The sequence below is a fragment of the Epinephelus lanceolatus genome, chromosome 14 (assembly GCF_041903045.1).
Source record: "Epinephelus lanceolatus isolate andai-2023 chromosome 14, ASM4190304v1, whole genome shotgun sequence".
Lineage (NCBI taxonomy): Eukaryota > Metazoa > Chordata > Actinopteri > Perciformes > Serranidae > Epinephelus > Epinephelus lanceolatus.
Genome location: NC_135747.1, coordinates 12,052,745 through 12,076,814, shown reverse-complemented (window position 1 = coordinate 12,076,814; position 24,070 = coordinate 12,052,745). Strand labels below are relative to the sequence as shown.

At 41.9% G+C, this 24,070-nt stretch overlaps 1 protein-coding gene across 1 annotated transcript; it reads left to right on the top strand.

The window, feature by feature from the left end:
* Positions 1 to 10,569: 10,569 nt before the first annotated feature.
* Positions 10,570 to 14,127, top strand: twist2. Its single transcript, XM_033616981.2, has 2 exons — positions 10,570 to 11,308; positions 13,585 to 14,127. Exon 1 carries the CDS (start codon positions 10,781 to 10,783, stop codon positions 11,273 to 11,275), a length of 495 nt encoding a protein of 164 aa, XP_033472872.1. The 5' UTR covers positions 10,570 to 10,780; the 3' UTR covers positions 11,276 to 11,308; positions 13,585 to 14,127.
* Positions 14,128 to 24,070: the final 9,943 nt, after the last annotated feature.

The window sequence follows — 24,070 nt, the reverse complement described above, 5'->3', positions numbered from 1 at the left end:
AATCACTCATTTGGGAGTTTTCTGTAAGGCCTGAGTTTAGGTCGCACTTGTTTTAGTTAAAACTAGTAAAAAGTACCAAGTATCTCATAAATATCTTTTGATCCATGTGATGCACTGCCTGTTCACATGCATGTTCACTGAGGTAAACTTAGGAGTGACAAACATTTATTTATTTATTTATTTATTTTTGTTATGAGAGTAGTTTCTTAAATGGAAAATTTGGTTGCCCATGTGTGGCACTCTGTGGTTAGAAAGTGAGAGAGAAAGACACATATCCACCAACACAGCAACAAGTTAAAAGTGCATGTCCATGTAGGGGAAGTGACCTTTAGTGTAATTTCTGCAGGTTTCCAGCATTCAGCTGCCACTGTCATCCATCACATACAAAGAGATGCCAAATTCAGACAGGGTGCCAAGGCCTTGTAATGCTCAGCAACAGTGACAGAACAAGTACTTAGATCCTTTACTTAAATAAACATACTGATCCCACCCTGAAAATATATCATTACAAGTGAAAATCCTGCATTCAAAAGCTTACTTAAAGGAATATTTCACTCACAAAACGAGTGCTGTGTCATGCTGTGTTACCTTGACTTTGTGACGAAAACTTTGTTTTTCTTGTATGCCTCCATGGAAAACAGCAAACAGATTGATTTATTGATTGATTGGGAAGTTTAACAACAGCTATTTACTCCCACATAACTCGCAGTATAATCCAAGTCTCACTTATCCAGTCGTATGCTCAGTACTTCCCAAACACATGCGTTGTCATGAAAAAAAAAACCTTAATTCTAGAGTCTGGCTTTGAAGATAGCATAGATAAGTTTTACATTCAGTTCAGTTTTGAATAATAAGGTTTTAATAAAAATACATGTGTTTGGAAAGTACGAAGTATACAGCTGGATAAATGAGATCTGGATTATACTGCACGAGTTCTGTGAGAGTTTGTAAACAGATGTTTGGATGTAGATTTGCTGTTGAAACGTGATCCCCAAACAATCAATAAATCAGTCTTCACTAATTTCTGTGGAGGCATGCGAGAAAAACAAAATTTTCTTTACAAATTCAAAATTTCATGACCATTTGATATACAAGTGGTCATTTTGTGTGTGAAGTATTCCTTTAAGAAGTAGGATATTACATATCAACCTATAAAGGAACAATTCATCCCTCAGTTTATTAAAAGATTTTAATTCAAACTACCCAAATTTGGAAATACATGGTTTTCACAGAACAGGAAGTGGATGAAAAAGTGACTGAAGTGATTAAAGTGACATTAAAAAGTAACAAAAGCTGTGAGACAAATGTAGTAGAATAAAAAGCACAGCACTTGCATCTGAAATGTATAGTGAATAGTACTATAATTATTAAGTTGCATCGAAACAGAAAAACTTAATTTGTGAGTGTGTTTCTGTGTAAATGTTCTTCAAAAAGCACTGATTTGTGCAGACGGATTGTCTTTGTACTGACAGTGTTGATCTGTGTTTTGTTAAATTATCTCTTATTGCAATGAGTTTAAGTCTGAAAAACCACTCTTTATGTTCAAAACTTACCAACATATTTATTTCAGTAATTTAGCAAACTGTGACAATGCATTTAACAGCCACAATCTGTTGGTTTTCCTTTTTTTTTTTTTAGAAGTGAGGTATTTCATATTGTTCATAATCACACAGCTCAGATTTTTTGTGGAATTGTTGATTCTCGTCAAAACTAAATGAAGTCAACACCTCCTGCAACACAGACTAACCCAAGTAACTTATAAACACAAACATGCAGTACTCCCCAAAAAACTAAAAAATGCTGACTCCCCAGAAGTCTTGCACCCTGCATTCATCACCATGGTGACCCAGTGTGTTGGCACTTTAATAGCTGTGAAACTCCAGTTAAATAGCTCACCTGTTTTTCTCATTACAGCTCCTCTTCACAAAACCACGCTTTTAGCCTCAGAGCTAATAACTCAGATCAGAGTGTGCGAAGGAGAAATGCGGTGTCGTCTTTACAATGTGTCCCGAGGGCTCACGCTCAAGGGCCCTGAACAGTAGGGGGCCACGCATTTGAAGCCTTCTCAGATGAGCGCTGAAACATTCAATAATTTCCTCCTCGGATTAGAGCTGCGGCCCTCCTGGTGGCCAGAGCAAACACACTGTGTGTGGAGAGAAATAAACAGTGTCAGCTTTTCAGGCACGAAGGTGTGAGCAGCTGAGAGAGCTGTGAGAGTTAAGCAGTGAATGAAACAACTTCATACTTAATAAATTATTGTGCTAGTATGGGCCACACAGAGGAGATTCATTGCCCTTTAGGGTGTTTAAGGGTGTTGTTGGTGACACAGGTGACACTGAGGGAGTGACAGTGGACTGTAAATGCCACCCCCATGTTGACATCCGGTGATCTTCACCCTACTTGTCCTGAGCCCAATCAACAGAACAAATACCACTTCTGTTTGTCCAGCCTTCCTGCACTGCCTCCCCCAAACCGCCTAAGCTGAGTCTAACCTCGCTGCAGCCCAGTCTGCTGGAGCCACCTGGGTAACACATCGCACTGCGAACCTGGGCGGACTGTCATGCTAACCTTGGCACCAGGGTCACAAGTGCAGCACTAATTACGCTACGTTATTTGCGCAGGGGGCTGCCCCATCAGCACCCAAGTGCACAGCCTCTCTGTCATTTGTTCAGCAAATTTACTCTGACCCTATCAACAAGACCTGCACCCCCCCCCCCCTCCCCCCTTCTCTCTTGCTTGGCCTGGTTAAAGTTCAGATTCTGGAAGTAGTACATGCATAATGAATATAATTGTTTTATAGCCAACATAATTGCGCTGGCAACACTGTTTTTTGTAACTGTCAAGTCAGTGAAGTGCACTCGAGTTGAGCGTGGGTTGAAGTTAAGGTTTGTGCCGAGGGCTCTGTCTTGTTGGACAAAACTGCTAAAATAAACAGCATACCAATCTGCGCCCTCCGCAACTAATCCATGTGTGTATACATATATAAATATGTAGCTCAGGTGGTAGAGCAGGTCGGTCATTAATCATAGGGGAAGGTGGTGTGATCCAACTGCCCCGGTCCACGTGTCAAAGTGTGTGTGAGCTACACACTGAACCCCAAATTCATCCCACCGTGTGTGTGTATATGGGGAGAAAACGTAAATCACTTTGGACAAAAGGCGCCTGTGAAATTCACGTAATAGATATTTTCTAGATATCTTTTTATGTATTTATATACACAACAGTTAGCGTTTTTGAACCAGGCCCACCTTACCTAACAGATACAGCATGTGCCTGAAAATGGACACAGTACTGTATATCATGATTTCTTTTCTCCATGCACATCTCCCATAGGGTGTAAAGCCTTGGAGAGCTGCACATCAAAGCACGGCCTGTTCATTGGATGGCCATAACTCTACAGGGCAGCAGGGCAGAGTCAGGTATTGAGCATACAGTTTTTTGGGGTGGTGGTGGTGGTGGTGGTGGTGGTGGTGTGTGTGCGTGTGTGTGTGTGTGTGTTGGGGGGGGGGGGGGGGGTTATTCAGCCCTGTTTCCCCCTCCACCTCCAAATATCAAAGCAAACTCTGACAGTGGGGGTCTTAAGGCATCCCGGGCTCCTTTCCACACAGGAGACAAAGCATCGAGCAGTGAGTCTGCATCGTATTAAACAAATCCTAAATGCTTCAAGCTGTTACACACTCCCCAATGAAACCTTTATGAAAGGGCCCCTAATGCGATTTCAGAAACACCTTGTCATCAGCCCTGGGGCAGCAGAAAGGAGAAGTGTGGATATATGAATGAATGGGCACATGGCGTTACTGAGAGTTACTGAAGAATGACTCTATGAGTGGAGGTGCCTATGGTTTTATTGCCCAATATGTACCTCTCACTGATATTGCCTGTTGTTTCATTCACTGTAGAGGCCTCTGCTAAATACAGGCTCTCATTGGAAACACTGCCTGTGACTGATAATGCTCAGGGCCTGTTTTGCGATGTCATATAAATAAAAGCTTGTGTCTCTGTGCTTTGGGACTTGAGTGACTATTTTTAACAAGGGAGAAAACACTTAATATGTTCTGATTGATACCATTGTTCCTTTAAAGTTGTTTTTTGAATTAAAGCTGCAATGTTTGCCATGCGTATTGATTCATCACTTGATTAAGATTGCCATCGTGTCTGACGTGGGAGTTGTTATTCAGGACCGACTTGTGAGTCACATTTTCACAACTTACTGGAAAAGAACTGCGCAATAAACCAGACATAGGTTTTGTTTTTGTCAAACTCCGGGGACCAATCCACTTCTTGGTAAAGTCCAAGGTTTTAGTTGGAAAAGACAGCAAAAAGTTTTTTATAATACCTCTTTCACACTAAAATTACCACATGCATGCAGGTTTTGTTTTTGCTTTTAAGATGTTTTTCACTTTATTAGACAGTGACAGGAGAGAGGGGCAATGACATGCAGCAAAGGTGAAAAATTTACGGTGGTTATTTTTTAATATCTGTCATTTATTCGGTCTCTCTGTCAGGCCCTGTACATGTTTACAGATACTTTTAAAGCAGATATTTCCCTCAATGTTTTGGCCTATTGTTCACGTGCAAACTTAGTTTTAGGTCACTGAAATGGAGATTTTTGAAAACACCTTCTAAAGTGGAGATTTGCTCAGCTCAGCTATCCATGTGGATGTGTAAATCAGAGTGTTTGGGGAACAATGACGTCATCTCCTCAATTTGTGTATGCCCATTGTTGCTTTGCGTAATGAGCATGCAGCAACAGTAACAATGGACAAACAAAGGGTTCTGATTCTCCCGATGTTTAATATTAACCACAACAGTAGCCTGTATATTTTACTACCCGTGCGACAAGGGTAGACTGCAGAAGACAGCTAACAGTGGTGAGTGTTTGAAGTCATGTCGACAGAAGTATGAGGAAAATATCCGTATTCAAAAACATCTGTATATGTTTAGACAACTCCTCAAACTCTGTGCCAACTAATTTGGAACGAGGCTGGAGCGCTGCATGGATGGAAATGGACAGAATTCGGTGCTGAGATGACACAAAGTTGCACAAGTTACCTCATAGCATCGCACCAGAAAAGGGGCGAAAATGAGCTTGTCCACCCGGATTTCATGTTTGCATCACCGCTGATCGGAGCTAGAGCAGGTAAATACCTATGACTACTGCAGAGTCATTTGTCCTGGGAATGAATGCTGATTGTAACCTTTCCCACAAAAGACAAAAGCCATATGTTAGTGGGAGTTGGTGTTTTTGTGCAGCGGGGCTTTAGATGAGGTCTAAAGAAGAAATAGCTGAGCTGAACTTGGTGATGTTGTGTTTGTCATGTTGGAGGTGGGTCGTTTTTACTATTTAATTTTCTTTGTCTTGAAGTTGCTTGCTTCATGAAGGCATCAATCAACTTGCACCGATCTTGTCAATAGTTGCCACCACACGTTTGGCCACTGTGTAAAGCTAATGAGTATGAAACTACCATGTATCATTCAAGCACAATTCATTGGTTATATTACCTGAGAAATCCTGCAATTCTGTGCAGTGAGAACCAGCTGGGCTTTTCCTCTGCTGAACATCTTTGGTTCATCTTGAATCACTTTCTGACACACACACGCACACACAAGTGCATGTATGGAAAGACAGATGGAGACAATGCATACAATAATCAGGTGATAATGTATGCTGTACATGAGTTTAAAAGCCCATACACACACACACATACACAAGCAGACATATGCTTCCACACAGGCCACGGCTTTAGATCCTCTTGCCAAGATCATTTGGGGTGAGCCTCACAAGTGTTTGCGGGGGTTGGAGTCAAAGGTAACCGATCCTGGCAGGCACATGGACAGTAAAATTCCACTCATCGCAGCCTCTAACAAATCATCTCTTCCATAACTTCCCTCACACATCCATAGCCCCCTCTGTCAGATCAAAGACAAAGGGAATCATCACGCATCCATACATTTGGCCTCTTTCCTCTGTTTTCCTCTGTATCCTTCTTTTCTTCGTCTCTCCGAACCTGTTTTTTATCTCTCAGCACCTCTCCATCTCACTTCTTGTCTCACGACCAGTCTTTTTTATTTACGAGGTTTATTTTGGTGAAAGGGCGTGCATGCGACAGGGATGTGTTTTCACGGATGTGACAGCAGAAAGGATCTGGGCTTATTAAGGCCGTGCCCTGGACTCATGTGGAGCTGGTTTCAAAGGTGTCAGACAAAGACAGAGGTACGTCATTCTGCTCTGCTGAATTACGGCCTAAACTCAGCCTAAACTCATCTTTGATCTGAGAGGCAGGTCATCCCTCTCTCTCCCCTCTGTCACTCACTTCATTTTGCCATCTTTGCCTCTCCGTCTCTCGCTCCCTTCATCTCTCTCAGGTTTTTTTCTTCTTTTCTTTTCTCTCTTTTTTTTTGCGAGAACCACAGCGACCAAGAATTCCTCTCTTCTACAGTGAGCGTTGGGTGAGAAATACATGAATCGCTGACTGATATCCACAGGGGATAAAAGAGCAAAAGAGTCAGTAACTTCCTCGAAAGAATATTACAGCCTTTATTTCCATTTAAAAAGGTTTTGCTGGAATACACTGAATCATCAGCTCAGGATAAACAATGAAACCTCAATGAAGAAAGCTCAAAATTGTTTTGCTTTTACATCCTAATCATGAGTTAAATATGTATGCTGTAGTGCCTTTTTTCCTAGACTGTAGGCTATGTTAAATTATCACCTTTAAAGGGACAGTTCACTCCAAAATCCAAAATACAATTTTTTCCTCTTACCTGTGGTGCTGTTTATCAGTCAAGTTTGTTTTGGTGTGAGTTGCTGAGTGTTGTAGATATCAGCCATAGAGATGTCTGCTTTCTCTCCAGTGTAATGGAGCTCAACGGCACTTGGCTTGTGGTGCTCAAAGATTTACAACAGTCATATCTCTTTACAGAAATCGCGACCCGGTTACTCAAGATAATCCACAGACCTTGTTGTGAGCAGTGTCATGTAGGAAGTACCTCTCTACCAAACTTGCTTGTGAGAGTGCATTATGTAAACATTAATGGTGTCCCCCTCAACTGAGCTATAGCCAGGCCTTTCAGCATTGCAGCCAATTTTTCCCAGTGGTCAATTGGGTATTTTGGCGTAAAAATCCTCTGTGATCTAAAAGGCATTTTCCCCATTGACCACCATTATAAAAGAGACGTCTGTAAAACTGTTGACAGGACACATCAAACTACAAACAAGGTTATGATTTTTTTGTGAAATTTTGATCCATGGAGATTTTATATTTGTACATCTTTCCTCAAGCTAAGAAAAGCAATTTAAAAATCAGTTACGCAATCACACAGTAAAGTCTATGAGCTGACTGGGAACTCATGGGCTAGGCCAGCAGGAGAAACACTACTACACAAACTGAGTGGGCCGCATACTGCAGAAGTAAACTCGGAAGCTAGAAAACTTTTTTAGTGTATGTGCCAGGCAAGCAACTCTATTGGAATCAATAGGCGCCATCTTGGCATTCGCTATCTAGGTATTATCAAAATATGTGGCTATAACGTTAGCTAATGGGCGGCACGGTGGTGTGGTGGTTAGCACTGTCGCCTCACAGCAAGAGGGTTCCCGGTTCGATTCCGGGTGTGGGAGCCCTTCTGTGCGGAGTTTGCATGTTCTCCCCGTGTCAGCGTGGGTTCTCTCCGGGCACTCCGGCTTCTTCCCACAGTCCAAAGACATGCAGGTTGGGGACTAGGTTAATTGATAACTCTAAATTGGCCGTAGGTGTGAATGTGAGCGTGAATGGTTGTCTGTCTCTATGTGTCAGCTCTGTGATAGTCTGGTGACCTGTCCAGGGTGTACCCTGCCTCTCGCCCAATGTCAGCTGGGATAGGCTCCAGCCCCCCCGCGACCCTCAAGAGGATGAAGCGGTTAGAAGATGAATGAATGAATGAATGAATATAACGTTAGCTATCTCAGTGGTGCTAAGTGAGCTAGCAGTTAATGCATGCTTCCTTCTTGTGGTAACAAATTCTGTGGCTGTAGTTTGGTTGAAGAAGAATATTTCTTACATTAAAGTGCTCACAACAAGTTCTGTGGATTGTCTTTAGTAACTGGGTCATGTTTCTAGAAAGAGACATTGCTGTTAACAAATGCACCACAAGCCGAGTGCCATCTAGTTCCATTGTATTGCAGAGAAGGCAGACATCTCTATGGCCAATATCTCTGACATTCTGCAGCTCACAACAAAACAATCTAGCCTGATAAATAGCACTACAGATAAGAGGAAAAATAAGCATTTTTGATTTTGGGGGTGAACTGTCCCTTTAAGCTTCTCACAGTTTTTCACATTATGTTTTGCAGTGGAATATGATCAGGAATGAATTCTAATCAGTTTGAGACAAGCTGTCATCCTCATCATTCGCTGCTTGCCTCTTTGAATACGAGCTTGCTTATCATTGCCCAGAGCGTATACAGTGGATGGAAAAGTGCTGGCCAGGGGCCCCTCGCGGACTTTTTCTTCTTGTGTATATGTGGAACCCACCTCACAGACGCTGTGCAGGATCAGTCTCTCACTCTGCAAGTCAAAACCATCCCCCCAGGGCATGGAGGCCTCCCGCAGCTGAGCCTGGGAGCAGGAGTTCAGAGGGCATAATCAGGGAAAGTGTGTGCGACTGTGTGTGTGCACGTTCCTCCTTTCATGCACCGTACCGCACTTATTATTTGAGCATTACTTTCATATTTGCATGTGTGAAACATTACCTGTTTTATAAAGAAGGCTGTACGAACTAGACCAGCAAAATGTGACCACACTTCGACCTGTACTGAGGTATGCCAGGCTCTGAATTAAGGGCTCTGGCACAGAGTAAAAGTAGTGTGACAGTCACCATTACCAGTGGAACCTAAAACACAAAGCAGAGCAGGGTCTCCTATAGGCCAGGGGAGCTTTCAAGGGAAAATCAGAATATGTCCCAATACCAAGCGAGCACTCATGGGTTTGAACAATGTTGTGCAACTTTCAGGAGGTACTCTGTTCTGCCCCATTTAGAGCGACCAGTCTCCCCGGATGTGTCGAACACACATAACACGGGCACTCAAGATGCTGCAGTTTGATTATTTTCAGATACTCTTTGTGAACTTAAGTGTACACAGTGTAAATGAGCAAAATTGCTTCCTAATAAGAGGCAATTATTCAGTACAATTTGAATAATGATAGACCCACATTAACAGCCCAAGCCTTGTTTCCTTAATAAGTTCATCCATCATGGAGTATCACCCAAAAGTTTCTTTTTTGTTTTTTTTTTGTGGGTGAAGTAGACTACTCTGCAAAAAGGTCACACATCTTCTGTCCTCATAGCAAGCAGAAATCATGTTTTAAATGCATTATTTCAATTGTTAGATAAGTATAATTTTCTAAAGAATAACCACAATTAGATCTTTACTACCAAGAAAATTATATTTAATTCAACCTTTCAAGAGAAATTATCTAACCCCCCTTGTAGACTTCTCTTTTGTAGTTTCTGTTTTTAAATGAAACATAAAATGACTGGTGACATGACATTTTTTTTACGAGAGATAAAGAACACTGCATAGCTGAAAAAACCCCACAACAATATAGACCCGCAGAAATCTCTCGAGGTCAGTCAGCTGATGTGGACAAATTCTGCATTTTGGCAGTGGATAAATTCAGCCTCTATAATGTGAGCCACCTGTGCGCCGCTCCGTGTAGGGAAAACATGACATGACAGATGAAGAGGTGGACCGCTGACAAAACGCATGGAGAGACCGTCCACTGGAGGTATCCGCAGAAACCGGAGAGCTCCTCGGTTAGTTTAAGCCTCCTTCCTGTTTGACTTCCACATTATAGGAACTGTGAGAGCGTACCGACTTGATTCGATTAAAGATCAAGCGGATAGATTTCGTCAAGCCCGACGGATTTGTGCTTAAATCGCCCTCCACAGAGCGCATACTCCACACTGAAGAGGGATACATAGAATTTACTGCGCATGGTTTGACCAGATAGAAAAGGCCCAATGGCACACAACCTTAACACATTTTCACAGCAGTTGATTTGGTAATTTTATAGACATCAGACTTCATCTCAGCTTTCATTATGTTTTAGAGATTTTGAGATATTTGTTTTGGGGAATAATGATTTTAATCCTTAAAAATATCTCCATAATCTAAACCATATACAGTAATAAAGATGATCAGAAGCATTTTAAGATAGATAAAATGATTGTAGGAGATGCGTAACACACGCGTAATCAGCATTATGTGTCATAATTTAACCCATAATTCATAATATGATTCATTGTGGTTCAATTTAGCATTTCAGTAAAAAACAAACAAAAAATACATAAATAAAAAAAGACCAAAAAAGCAGTTTGATCGCGCGCAAAATATGAAAACCAAACAGATTCGCGTTGCTTCTGACAGTAAATAAAGAGCCTTGTTTCAGTCACGTCAGACACATGAAACCATGACTGGTCCCTCCTGCTTATTAGCGGACCAGGACGCACACTGGCTCCCCCTCCAACCCCAAAACCCCTCCCCTTCCACTCTCAAAACTATTTAGCATCTGAAACCAGGATAAAGTTTCCAAAAAAATTTAAGGAAAAAACTTCCTGCGTGAGGAGAAGCGTGCCAACCTCCAGTTTAAAACCAGTCTCTTCTAAAGCAAGAGGCGCAGAGAGCGACGCGTCCTGAAATTATTCCCCTCATCTTTACGGATATCTACACATTTTTGTAACCACGGCTTCAAAGGTGGACAGCGTTTTTTCCGCTCTATCCCTGCATTTCTTCAAGAAAGAAATGGAAGAGGGCTCCAGTTCTCCGGTCTCCCCTGTGGATAGTCTGGTGACCAGCGAGGAGGAGCTGGACAGACAGCAGAAACGCTTCGCGAGGAAGAGGAGACACAGCAAAAAGTCCAGCGAGGACAGCAGCGGCAGCAGCCCGGGGCCGGTGAAACGGGGGAAAAAGCCGAGTCCGAGCAGCAACCAGTCGTACGAGGAGCTGCAGAACCAGCGGGTCCTCGCCAACGTGCGGGAGAGGCAACGGACTCAGTCTCTGAACGAGGCCTTTGCGTCTTTGCGCAAAATCATCCCCACGCTGCCGTCGGACAAACTCAGCAAGATACAGACGCTGAAGCTCGCCTCCAGATACATTGATTTTCTGTGTCAGGTGCTGCAGAGCGACGAGATGGACAACAAGATGTCCAGCTGCAGCTACGTTGCGCACGAAAGACTCAGTTACGCGTTCTCCGTGTGGAGGATGGAGGGCGCTTGGTCTATGTCAGCATCTCACTAGCAGCCGGAGACCTTCACTTACAATGCCAAAGCGGTGGGTAACACAAATTGAAACAAAAAAAAATCCTGCATTTACATCATCTGTACCCTGAGAAGTAACACATCTCGACGGAAATAAGGTTGTATTAATTATTGGAGGATGCTGAATAAATAAAGAGGCTAAATAAGAAAATTACTGACATAAACAAAGAGATATTAATCAATTAAAGAACAGTATGGTGATGTAGGCTGACAAAAACTGCGTGCTTTGAAATATCCTCCCAAATTCATCCCCTTTCTTGCCTTATTTTTCTGTAAAATGTGAGTTGTGTTTTGGTGATTCGGCCACGTGTCTTGGATTAGGAGGATGACATTTACAACCCACATTTTAATGCACACAATACGCAGCGAGCAACAGGTGTGTCCAGATGTTGAGATCATTACCAAAACATCAGCTGGGCACCAAAATTAAAATTCACATGTTCTAAAGCTGTGCCTGTGCTGCGCGCGCTTCGAATGTGTATGACAGATTTCACACCGAGGCCTCAGCATCTCTCCAGCGCCTGACTCTGCGTCTGCATCCGGATGCTGCTGCGCGCAAGAGCCTGGGCGACCCACACACAGCTACCTGCTCCATCAGATTACATGTCGACATATTCCCACAAGCTTCCAAACCATAACTCTGGACAAAGGAACATTTTGAGAAAAGGATTAGGCGCAGGGAAGTAGGCGGATTAATACAAATAATATTTTTGGATCATTTTCACATACCAGGCCAAAATGAAGAATATGCCTCGCTGACCAAAAAGGGCAAGTCTGGGCTATTTTTGACCAGAAAAGCATTAAATCAGCCAGTTTTTACAGTTTACTGTTAACCCCTTATTCAGTCCCTCTTAACAGCATTTCATAATGAGTGGGGTAAAAAAGAGGGACTGTGCCGCACCAAACGCAGCTGCAGTGCCACCACGGGTAATTTATATCCACAATAGAGCGCTTTCCTGTGTGGAAACCGCAGGAATGGGCAGCTCGACTGGACATGAAAGTTCAAGTCAGTGCAAGACAATAAAAAGAGAGGCCCGCATTAACAAGCAGTCGGGATTTTTGGTCACGTTATTTTGCAGATTTGCAGGCGGGTTAGCTCTTGTCGTGAGAGCGCGTGTCAGTGATGCAGTAACCCCAGAGAAGTAGTTAAGAGCCGCTCAGGCACCGTCATCACAACAGACCTGACAGCTGAGGGGAAACTTTTTCCTCAAGCTGATGTCTGCACCTCCTCACTGGTGTGATATCAGTGAACTAAACGTGCCTTTTAACAGAAATATAAGAACAGTCTCCTAAATTATGACATCATAACCAAACCATACATCTTGCCTTTTATGAATTGACACACTCTTCCAAAATAAAGGCACTGGTAGGCTATATTAATTTAAGGCTGCTTCTTATAAGATGGTGTGAATAAGGAGCACAACGCAGCTGACATTAAACATCACTCTGGGTTAAAATAACTAGGAGCCGGGTTTGTTTAGCTTTTACGGGCCTGACATGTAGTTAGCAGACCGCCCATCAGCGAGGCTTTGTTGTCTTAAAAACCAACCCTGGTGCCTTGGGGGAGACGAATAAGCATCATTACAGTGATTTGTGTACGCACAGCAAATTTGAAGGTTTTTTTTCCTGAGTTTAATTGACCTCCGGAATGTTAAAGAAAATAACAAAGCATGGAAAAGTGCAGTTTCTTTTTCAAAATATGTGGCACACACACACATTAAATACTCTGTCCTCCTGGTGCAAATATAATATTCATTTTCTTGCATGCGTAAATTAAAATGGGCAACATTAATATCATAAACATGCATTAGGCCTGTAAAAATAGCCTTTACAAATCGTGACCCTGCTGATATATTTCTATAATGACTCTGGGCTTAATGTTGCTCCGAGGAGTTAGATTTTATTGTTTTAGGACTGTTTGTTAATCCACAGCGAAATGAAAACGCGTGAATTTACTCAGGTGTTTCACACTAAAAGTCAGTGAAGGTGTTTTTTTAAAAAAAAAAAAAAAAAAAAAAAAAAGTGCATTTCTCTGCAGCTGCAGGACTTCATTCAAATACAAAATGTTCCTGCTTTTCTGTTGCCATATGGTTTTACTCAGCTCAGTGGCTAATAATTGATTCATTAATGACTTCCCACATGCTTAGAGAGCCAGTGCCTGTTTAATAAAACATCAGATATATCCGCAGTGGGAGATAAAAAAAAGCTGAAATTAATAATTGTCATGCGTCCAGTTAGTTTGCATTTCTATTGCAATAATGATTTTTCATCTCTGTCCCTCCATCACAGACTGTTTACTTCTACAAAGTATGAAGACCAAAGGGATTATTGAAGAACCCATCGACCTCAAAGGCATGGCGGAGAGACGTAATGTGACCCACAACTACAAACTCTTGGGGAGCGTGTGTGTGTGTGTGTGTGTGTGTGTGTGTGTGTGGATGCAGATTCATCACACTGCTTCTGACTGTCTGGAGCTGTTTGTGGCAGAGAGGGGAGAGACAGACCTGCAATGTGTATAGGCCAGACATGTTATAGCGAGTAGCTCGGCCTGTGCTTCCACAAAGCCATCCTTTAACCGTGTTTTTTTAAAGAAGGATATATATTTTGTTTTTCAAAGACTTTAAACCAAAGTATAAATATATATAAATGAATGCATATTGTACATACCTGTGTAAGTGCGCCTATAGCCTGTAAAAAGGGACCAATGCAATTTAGAGTCATTCGCTGCATGGATTTATTTCACCGACTTTCTTTATCAAGTCTCCAAACTCCGTCCAATGTACATTTTTTGTTTTTTTGCTTATTTATTAAAACACATATTTTTGAACGAAATCTGGTTGATTATTTTTTTATTATTATTATTCCAGCTGTGGATTTTAAGCTATGACATCACAGCATGTTGGGCTGAATAAATTCCATTAAAATAAAATTCATGCAAGATTCTGGTGAATGATGATGACAATGAAAAATCAGTTATTTAGAGCAGCCTGTGGTTCAGGTTCCTCATGTGGCTGCTAGATGTGAGGGTAGAAAAAAAAGACCAACACCACAACAACACTTTTTTTTTCATTGCTGCTGGGTGTGAGAACTCCCCCCTTCTCTCTCTCCTCTTCTTGTGATGGAAAGAAAACGCCGACTTAAAAAAAAAAGGGACCATAAAAAAATACAGCTTCATTAACAGTGGAGGAAATTCGAGCCAGTTTCAAACTCAGCCATATAAAATGCTTGTCCGCTTAAATAACGAGTAATCATTTCAAATGTCGACGCCTTTGGGCTCTTTAACGAGCAGGGAGCCCCAATGACCGCAGATAAGGACAATAACTCTCGGCCTGCAGCTTTCAAAAAAAAAAAAAAAAAGGAAAAAAAAAAGCCAGGAAATAGAGGGACTGAAGAAATTCCTTTGAATCTCCCCCAGCTTACTCTTAAAACATTAAAATTGTTTACATCTCGTTTTCCCAGACGTGGTTAGATGCAATCTAAACACTGAAAGGACCTCATTGTTAACGCGGGGCTACTGGTGTAAATGGCAGGCTGACTCTCTGGTGCTGTTTCAGCCAAACTTTGCACTGTGGCTCTGCTGCTGGAATCCTCACCCCCAAGTCACACTTTATCTCCAACAAAACAAACATTCCTGTTATTTTAACTTAATCTATATAACATTTAAGATGCAGCAATCCATTAGATGACACACTTTCCCCAGGTGGAAAACTGCATTACAAAATAAAAGTATTCAGGTGATAAAAAATGCCACATAGCACAATGCTGCTGCTGTAAAATCACTATTGTTTTCCACAGGCTGAGCTTTCTGAGAAATTTTATAGTATTTATTGCCAGTCTGTCTGATTTTCTCAAGGTCAGTGTGGTTTAAAGGGGAAACACCTGCGAGCACAGTGGCTTTCCCCTTCTGCAGCTGATGCACCAAACCCACATTATCCACTTATTTATTAGAGGTAACACACACTCTGTGTCACATGAATGTATATATGGACGTTTCACACACTGAGCTTCCACATTTGTAGTGCCTACTTTGTGTTAAAGTGCTCTCCCTCGTCTGAAGTGATTAAACTGATGGGTGATCTGAGAGCAAAGCATGAGTGCATTGCATTTTTTAAATTTACCTTGGTGTTCACCAGTGTGGCTGCATGGGAGGGACATAAAAGGAGAATCAGCTTTATTAATTTCATGACCATGGTTTTTAAATTGAGTGATTTATGTGTCACAGAGAAGTGTGTGACACTGTGATTTCTGTGACTAACTCTAATCATGCTGGTTCATGACATGGCCCTCCATGCATCAGGCCCTGCAGTGACAAACCAGAGAAGCCGGGTGGATCATACACACATTTCCTTCTTAATTCTAATTAAATATTCCTACAGTCACTCTTTGAGTCATAAAAGGCAAAATTTTTCTTCAGACTTCTTCTAATATTCTATAGTAACATGTCGGAACATTTGGCACGGTGGTCTCGGATGCTGTTGGACAGCCCTTCCTACCTAGGCCGGCTTATCCATAGGAGCCCGTTTGATACCTGCTCATTATCCCGGGCCCTCACAGCTGAGCAGCACAGAATCACCCGGGGGCCACTGCTCCAGCGGTGCGAGAGATCCAGATGTTTCCCGTAAAATCAGACGGAAAAAGCTACAAAACTTTAATTTGCAGTAAAAAGGGAATAAAGTAAAGGTTTACACTCTGTGTGCCTCAAACAGTATTCTGTGTTCGTCTGGTTCAGTAAAAAAAAAAAAAAAAAAAAAAAAAAAAAAATCCCAAGGTTATCCTTATACCACTTTGGAGGCTGATGTCGGTATGGCTGAACTTCCTCTGTGTGTATGTGTGCGTGTGTGTTGGCAAAGCTGAAAGTCAGCTGTCTTGGCCGCCACCATGGCATACATACAGCATGACTCAGACTTCAAATACACCTCAAGTATTGATCTTTCTCTGTCTTTCTCTCATTGTGTGTTGTGGAAGATTATTTGGAAAAATAAATCAAGTGAGCAAGCACACAGGTTTCATTTCAACATTTGGTAGGGGACACACGTGAAACAGGGGATTTAGGGGTCCTTCTGAGCATCAAACATTTAATTTCCTGCAGTCTGGTGAGTTTTTAATGCACTAGTTTGTTCCTTTTCTGCATCAATATGGTTAAATGTCTGTAATTTTGACAAAAGTGCTGCTTCTTTCATGTTTTTACTGGAGGATACAAATGCACATGTTCTAAATTTTGAGGGGATGTGTCCCCCGTGTCCCCCCTAAATCTACACCTGTGCAAATTAGGTGCACATAATGATTACTGTTATTAAATTAAATGACAATTCCTTGACATATTGGTCATATTACAAGAAATGACATGCTGTTCATGTCCAGAACAAAGCATATTTAGTAATAAGACATTTTTAACAAAGAAACAGCTTACTGTAGGAAATAATAAAATTATGATTTGCTATTAAATTGGAATAAAAAAATCATTTAAAACTGGAATATTCCACAAATTATTGTGACTTTTATGCTGCACTTGCTCAGTTAGTTTCAATATTTTCAGATCAGTATATCTTTGCTGTGTAATGCACAGAAACAGGTGCTGAATGCATAAGGCACAGAGATTATTAGATATGGTAATTTCAAGAAAATCACTTTATTTGTCTTATGCACTGCACATGGATGAACTGTCTTTGGCACTGGTGTGTGCAGACATATTGACAGCTAAACTAACAGAGCAATCCTGATGCATTTCCTAAACGGACAAAACCCTCACACAGTGCAGAGAGAGAGAGAGAGAGAGAGAGATGCCTCTCAGAGGAACCTGGCAGAGCCTCGGCTGTCAAGGCTGCCTGGATGAAAAGGAATTAGCAGAGGTTCTGGCCTTTTTCTTCAGCTCCACTCTGCCTTTCCTTCATTCCATCATTTAATCAGGGTCCCTAAGACTTTGATCCTGCACAGGAGAGCCCCGCTGCATTATCATCAGGCCTCAGGGCTTGTGCCTTTTTTTTTTCTTTATTTCTTTGGAGAGGGTGGGCAGACACAATTCTATACATTCACTGACTGAATTCTGTCTGATCCAGCAGCAATATTTGCTGATGGAGAAGAGAGATTGATATTAACTTTAAGATATACTAAACCGGTCTGAGGACTTCAATCAATTGCTTCCAGTCATAAAGCTTCTCCTCTCAGTCTGTCTAGATTCCTCTCAACCTCGGGTGGTTATATATCCTTGAGAGACGCTAAGACTCTCAAACTGAGCTACAGGAGAGGTTATCATCCCCATATACCTGTTAAAGCATCCTTGAGAGAACAGCTTGACCCCACTCTGCTCCTGGTGTTGCAGTCACTGAACCTGTGAAGAGAAAGAAAATGTGAAATCACCCCGAGTGCCCAAATCTGCTTCATACCCTTCTGCTTACAGTATCCAAGGAAAAGAACGGGAAAATTCTGAAAAATCCCTCCATTTTCCACTCCCTTGAAGCTCACTGTGAATCTTCTTTATTAAACGACTGAATGCTACTGTGGATGTCATCGTCTCACCTCCAAAATCTTTATCGCATGGTTCATCGGGGGTTTCTTGTGGACTCTGGAAGCTGGGGGAGTGGAGCTGGACAGGAAAGTGGTTGTAAAAGAAGTCCTGCTAGGAGTATAGGGTGTGGGATGCGGACTTTTTCCTTCATGAGTGATGCAGATAACATGTCTGTGGTGCCGTCAGGAGAAAGAAAAAAACACTTTCATTTTTTTATTTGTGTCATATTGAGAAACTATCTTTAATCTGATGTTGTTGCCATGTGGATGCAGTCAGTGTTATGTTTTTGTTTTTGTTTTGGATCACTGTCATTTAAAAAAAAACATGGATGAGATCAAGGCCTGTGATATATATTAATGTTTGTGCAGATGCTTCCATTTAAATCCTCTGTGGGGCATGATGGGTAATTAAGGTGTCTATTACAAACTGTCCAAACCATAAAGGTTTTTGTTGCACATTTTGCTGTTTCAACTAGTATTGTGTCTGGGTTGTGTTAAAAAAATAATCGATTAGGAAATAAATAAATAAAGTGATAACATGTGGACAAATAATCAACACTGAGCATTATTAGATGTGCACAACACACACACACACACACACACACACACACACACACACACAGCCTTTAGGTGAGCAGGTTTTGGGGAATATCTATGGGAATGTGTCTGTACTGCATTATTCTTTATGTGTGTACTTCGGCCCTTGGCTCTGGGCCTTATAGCACATCTTCTTTTCTGGCATTGTCTTTTGTCCATCTGGTCTCATCTGACACATGCACACACACACACACACACACACACACACACACACACACACACACACACACACACACACACCAAGTGTAGACCAACTGCTGTGGACAACATTATATAAACTGCGTCATTCCCTGTTTCCGTCATCCGTTCCATTTCTGGATAAATCAGCCTTCCCCATCCTCGACGTATTTCTCCACTGGCATTATCTGGGACTTTTACAACAGGGTGGCTAAGAAGGGTACAGGCTGAAGCGAGGGTAGCAATGATTATTACATCTCTGTGTCCACAGAGTTGGAAAATATCTAACTTTAGGGTCACTGATGTTAGCCAAACGATAATTACAGCTTTCCTAACCAGTTCAGATGAAGGGCAAGTTGGAAGATGTCATCTTGACAGGGAAACGTTTTCGAGGCATTTACCATATTCACAAATAAACAAATACACAAACAAGACTCATTAACGTGGTCATTAATTTTTCTATGGCATGCTACATTTATCTTTGCCAGATACTCAGTGAATCAGGTCAGTCATTAAAGAATCACTTCACTGACATCTTGCCCTGTATTGCTGAGAGAGCACACTTTCATGATAAATAACTGCAGGCTTAATAGTTTGCCTCAAACCAGCCATAAGGCAGGAATAAGAACATTTTGAGCATCAACCACTTTATTTCCTGCTTTTTGGTGAATTCTTATGCACCACTTTATGCCTTTTCTGAATCAGTTTATGGTGTAAATTGAGCCTGGTCTCACTCCAAAGTCATCGAAATCCAACGCTTGGGCAGTGACTTGCAGTGTCAGAAACCAACAAAAAAAGGCAGTGTTTGGATCCGGTAAGATTCTAAAGCCAAATCCTGTCCTTTTTCCCAAACCTAACCAGGTGCTTTTGTTGTTGAAGGAAAAAAAAGTCAATTTGTGGTGTCGTACTGACGTAGTGCGCTTATTTTGAAAGAGACTGTATGTAAATGTTAAATTTCCTGTGAAAACGGAAGTGTGTCTTGAAAGAAGACAATGCATGTAACAGGCAGAATTTGACAGTGTCCCAGAGCGTCAACAACCAACGCACCCAGGGTACCTTGCTTGTCATATGTGGATGTGGAAAGTCCGTGACCAAACTTCAATATGTGACGAGGTCGGGGTGAGAATGTGTTGGGAAATTTTATGAAAATTAAAGTCCTCTGATGTTTTCATGTTCTTATTGTGGGAGACAAATGCACATGTTCTAAATCTTGAGGGGGACGTGTCCCCTGCATACCACCCTAAATCTACGCCTATGCAGGAGTCCTGCTCACATTCAGCTGTGAAACCTGATTCGTCCACAGGCTGTGGAGGAGACGGGGGGTTTCTGGGTATGTTTGTGGGGTGACATGCCAACATTCCCATCCTCCTTTGCTCTTCGTTAGCACCGGTGATGACCACCAGGGTCAGCAGAGGTCAGTGGGTCACACCACTTCAGGAGCCAGCTATTACTTACTCACATTTAATTCATGTGAGAACTTCTCAGGATGCAGTGTTAACTCACTTCAACTTCATACAAGCCAAAATTGAATTATTTACTCAAAGCAACCACAAAGCTGAGAACTGGTTAGTTGTTTGGACTGTGGGAAAAATGAGATTGCAGTTTCAATTAATAAAAAGACACAAGTATGAGTTCACACTTCATTAAATGTGCATGATTAATCCTCAATGGAAAAACTAGACACGTTCATAGGCTCCTCCCCAAAGTATAAAGTATCACAACAGAGCACATTTAAATATTAAGAGGGGACACAATGTGCAACAATGTACCACTGCACAGTTTGAGGCTTATAGAGAGGCTATGCATTATTCAAACATAGTCAACATACAGTACAGTGGTTTGGGCTGTCTGATGAACCCCCTAGTGGCAGGGTTCAAAACAAACAAAAGCCACTTACAAACAATGACAGGGCTTTTATGCCAAACCATGCAACCTCATCTTTAATGTAAAAACATCAATCAAACAGTGCTGCTACGGCATGTTTATGAGGAGCAAACAAAGACACGAAATACAATAAAAGGCAGTTGCCTATCAACCTTTGATCACTTATACAACCATTAGTTTTGTTTGTTTGTTTGTTTTTTCACAAAAAAATCCAACTCAAGGTCCACTTACTAGCTGTTTTTTCAAGCCTTTGACCAAATCACATGATCTTCATCAAGTCCATCTCCATGACAACTGGACAAGTTCCACGCAGTGACGAAGACCATGCAGTGCATTCATCAGAACACATGCTGGCAAGTGTACAGCCATAGACTGTATATAAACATGATGACATGACAGCTCCTCAAAAATAAAGCCAGAACCATAGACTGTATGAATAATGGACATAGCTACCGCGATGCCACTAATTGGTATGTGGACTGCTGTGTTGAGGCTTCGAGTTCAGCATTTTGACAGTGTCCATTTTATCTCTATGGAGCAAGAAGTGACCATTTTGGGATGAGATGAAAGAGCTGTGGAGGAACGAGGGGTGGATCTGACTCAAAGACTGCAGCAACATTTCACAGACAGCTTGTCAATCAAGCATCTCTGCCCTTAAATATGCATAACTTTTTGTCTTAATAAAATGTAAATGGGTGAGTTATAGAAAAACTCACCCCCTGTACATTTATCATGAATGTTGAAATCAGCTTTAGAGACCAAAACTGTCTTTTGTGCCAGGTTGTAAACACGTTTATTTCTGCTGTAAAGTTGGGCATTTTAACATGGAAGTCTATGGGGATTGACTGACTTCTGGAGCCAGCCTCAGTTGGCCGTTAGATGAAGAGCAGTTTGTGATGTTTCCATATTGGCTTCAATTCTCAGTCTTGAGGGCTGCCGCTTAGCCAAAACATCTCAGTCACCCCGTGACTGGCTACAGTATTGGTTATAATCCTCGCCCCCTCCATGTTAACAGATGGGACATGGGCCAAACTAAACAATCAAAGTATACACCAAATAATTTTTTCCCAAAGATGGTTACTGACATTTTAGATGTACGTTTAATTGTTGGTTTTCCTGATACGGGTGGTTTCAGTTCATTATTTGATGCTATAAATGGGGGTTTGAGGTCATGATTGTATGTGCCAATCGGCGTGCTTGCGATCAGTGATGTTGCTTGCAATTGGTCCGACAGGTGTATGGGCCTGAACTCAGCAGAGACTGCTACCCCACAGACTCTGGCTCCAAATGACGTCAACAGCACAAGATGGCAGCAGCTATATCTGGAATATTTTGGCTTCATATTCATACAGTGGATGTAAATGGAGATACATCCTCCATCTTTATATACAGTCTATATATATAGAGGCAGAGAAAAGAAATGGACCCAAAGTGACCTCATGTCAGGGGTAGTCACTATCTATTCAACTCTAAAATACAAATAAAATAAAATAAAATAAAATAAATAAAAGAACATGCTGAATAGTTCTGAAAAAATCTACAAATAGAATATATTTTGATCACTTTGGGTCGTGCTGGTTTGAGGGGAACACCATTCACTATCTAACATGGTAATTTGTTTCTTATGTTTTCCATACCATCTTTTCATTTTATCCTTCTTTTCCTGCAGTTGTGATATGGTTTATTAGAGGTGGCAGTTTGCCCATAATCACAATCAACACAACAGCACATCCATTTTTCTATATGCTTCATTGTGGATCTTCAAGATTCAGCATAGCAATCATGGTGAGTGAACTTTGGACTGCCACTTGTACTCTTGATGTCAGAGCTGACTGTGACCCAGCCTGTTTGCAACACCTCTTAGCCTCGCGTGTCCTCGTCCTTTTGATGTCCACGTGCACCCTCAACACCAGACTTAACACATACAGTAGCAAGACAAGCAAACCCTGCACAGCTTTTCAAATACACTATGGATCAGAAGTCCCGACTGGACTGGTGGAACATCCAATGGAAAGAAAAGCAAACGGTCAGAGACTCCCTCGTGCATTTTCATTGTTTCCAAATCCATGCTTGGAATAACTTAAGTTGAGGGAAACTGAAGATTAAATACTGAATTGAAATTTTGTCTGCTACAAACCGACTAATGTTAAGACCTTGCCAAAGAATTTCCAAGACGTTTCATCGGGTTTACTTGACTGGGCCACCTCTTGGATCCTCCATCATATGTTTTTTTTTTTTTTTTTTTACAGCTCTTTAAATACACCTAACGTTTTTGCTTGCCTGTGTGTTGATGATCCAAAACTGATTCTAATGACTGTCATCTGTAATTAGTGTTATTTGTCATCCGAGCAGCTGGCCAAAGCCTCATCGCCATTTTGAGTCAGTCAAACCTGCAATTAAAAAGCGCGGTGATGAGCACAGCTGGGAGGATGAGGTCTTTTTTACGCATACGGGTGGCTGGGTAATGACAGAGCTAGTGACAACGACCAACGCTGCAAGAAGATGAGCAAGGCAAGAGAGCTGCCGCACACCAGAATGTCACTGTGGGGAAGCGAGAGGGAAAATAGATAGGGGGGTTTTCCCAGATTTCAATCCGTACTGACATTTCAGCCCTTTGTTGTGGTGAAGAAGCGGCCATCTTGTGGGCTGGCCTCTGAGAAGGGGGAAAGTTCAGGGCTCCACCTTTTCTCTGACCTGACCTTACTCAGGGGTCCTGCATCGCTACATAGCCGAGATGACGAATGTGTCGACGCCTACGGTGAGCTAAAGGTGAGACGGGCAGTCTGTGTGTCACGAGCGTGGTCGTTGGAGCATCCACAGCCACCAAGGAACCATAAAGAGGTCACATTCCCAGATTTAACGTCATCCCCTTTTACTCCTGGGAGCCATAGGAGCTCTTTTCAGCATCTGTATGAGAGTAAATATTGTCCCTCATGTCTCTGTTTAACCTTATTCTCTCAAAGAACCAGAGATGTGCTCCGTTTCGTTTGCCTCTGACACTGCATGGTGTCTCAAGCCTCCATGATTTACAGAGATCGTGACAAGCCTACAAAGCCTAAGGCAGTGGTGGTATTTATACTGTTACTCTCTAAATTCAAAGTTTGACAGGAAAGCAGTGGAATGTGTGTTTATTTGAGGGGAGGTAAGGCAGGATTGGTTTTGTTTGCCTTTGCACTGTTGTCTTAGCGTTAGTTCCACCACCAACAGGGATTCACTGCTGTTTATTTGGACACTAGCTCAAACCTTTGACCTTTCCAAATGGGTGGCTAATCCCAGCCAAAGCTACTGTGGGGCCCATTCCTACAATGCTGCCTCCCTCTGGATTTAAAGGTGAACTCCACCAATTTTACACCTCAAGGTCTGCTTGCAGCTCCTGGGGAGAACCACTGCATGTAAAAAAAGTTGTATAAAGACCTTTTTCTCCAGATGGAGCTTCACAAAGCCTGATAAATTGCCTCAGGTGATATCTTGTCGGTTAGGTCAGAAGACTTCAAGTTACAAGATGAAAAAAACTAGAAATACTGCCTCACATCGCAGTTGTATGTTGTAAGCTGCTGTTTACATCCATGTCTGTCCAGACTCACATAATAAATGTAGTGAAGCCTTTGAAGGA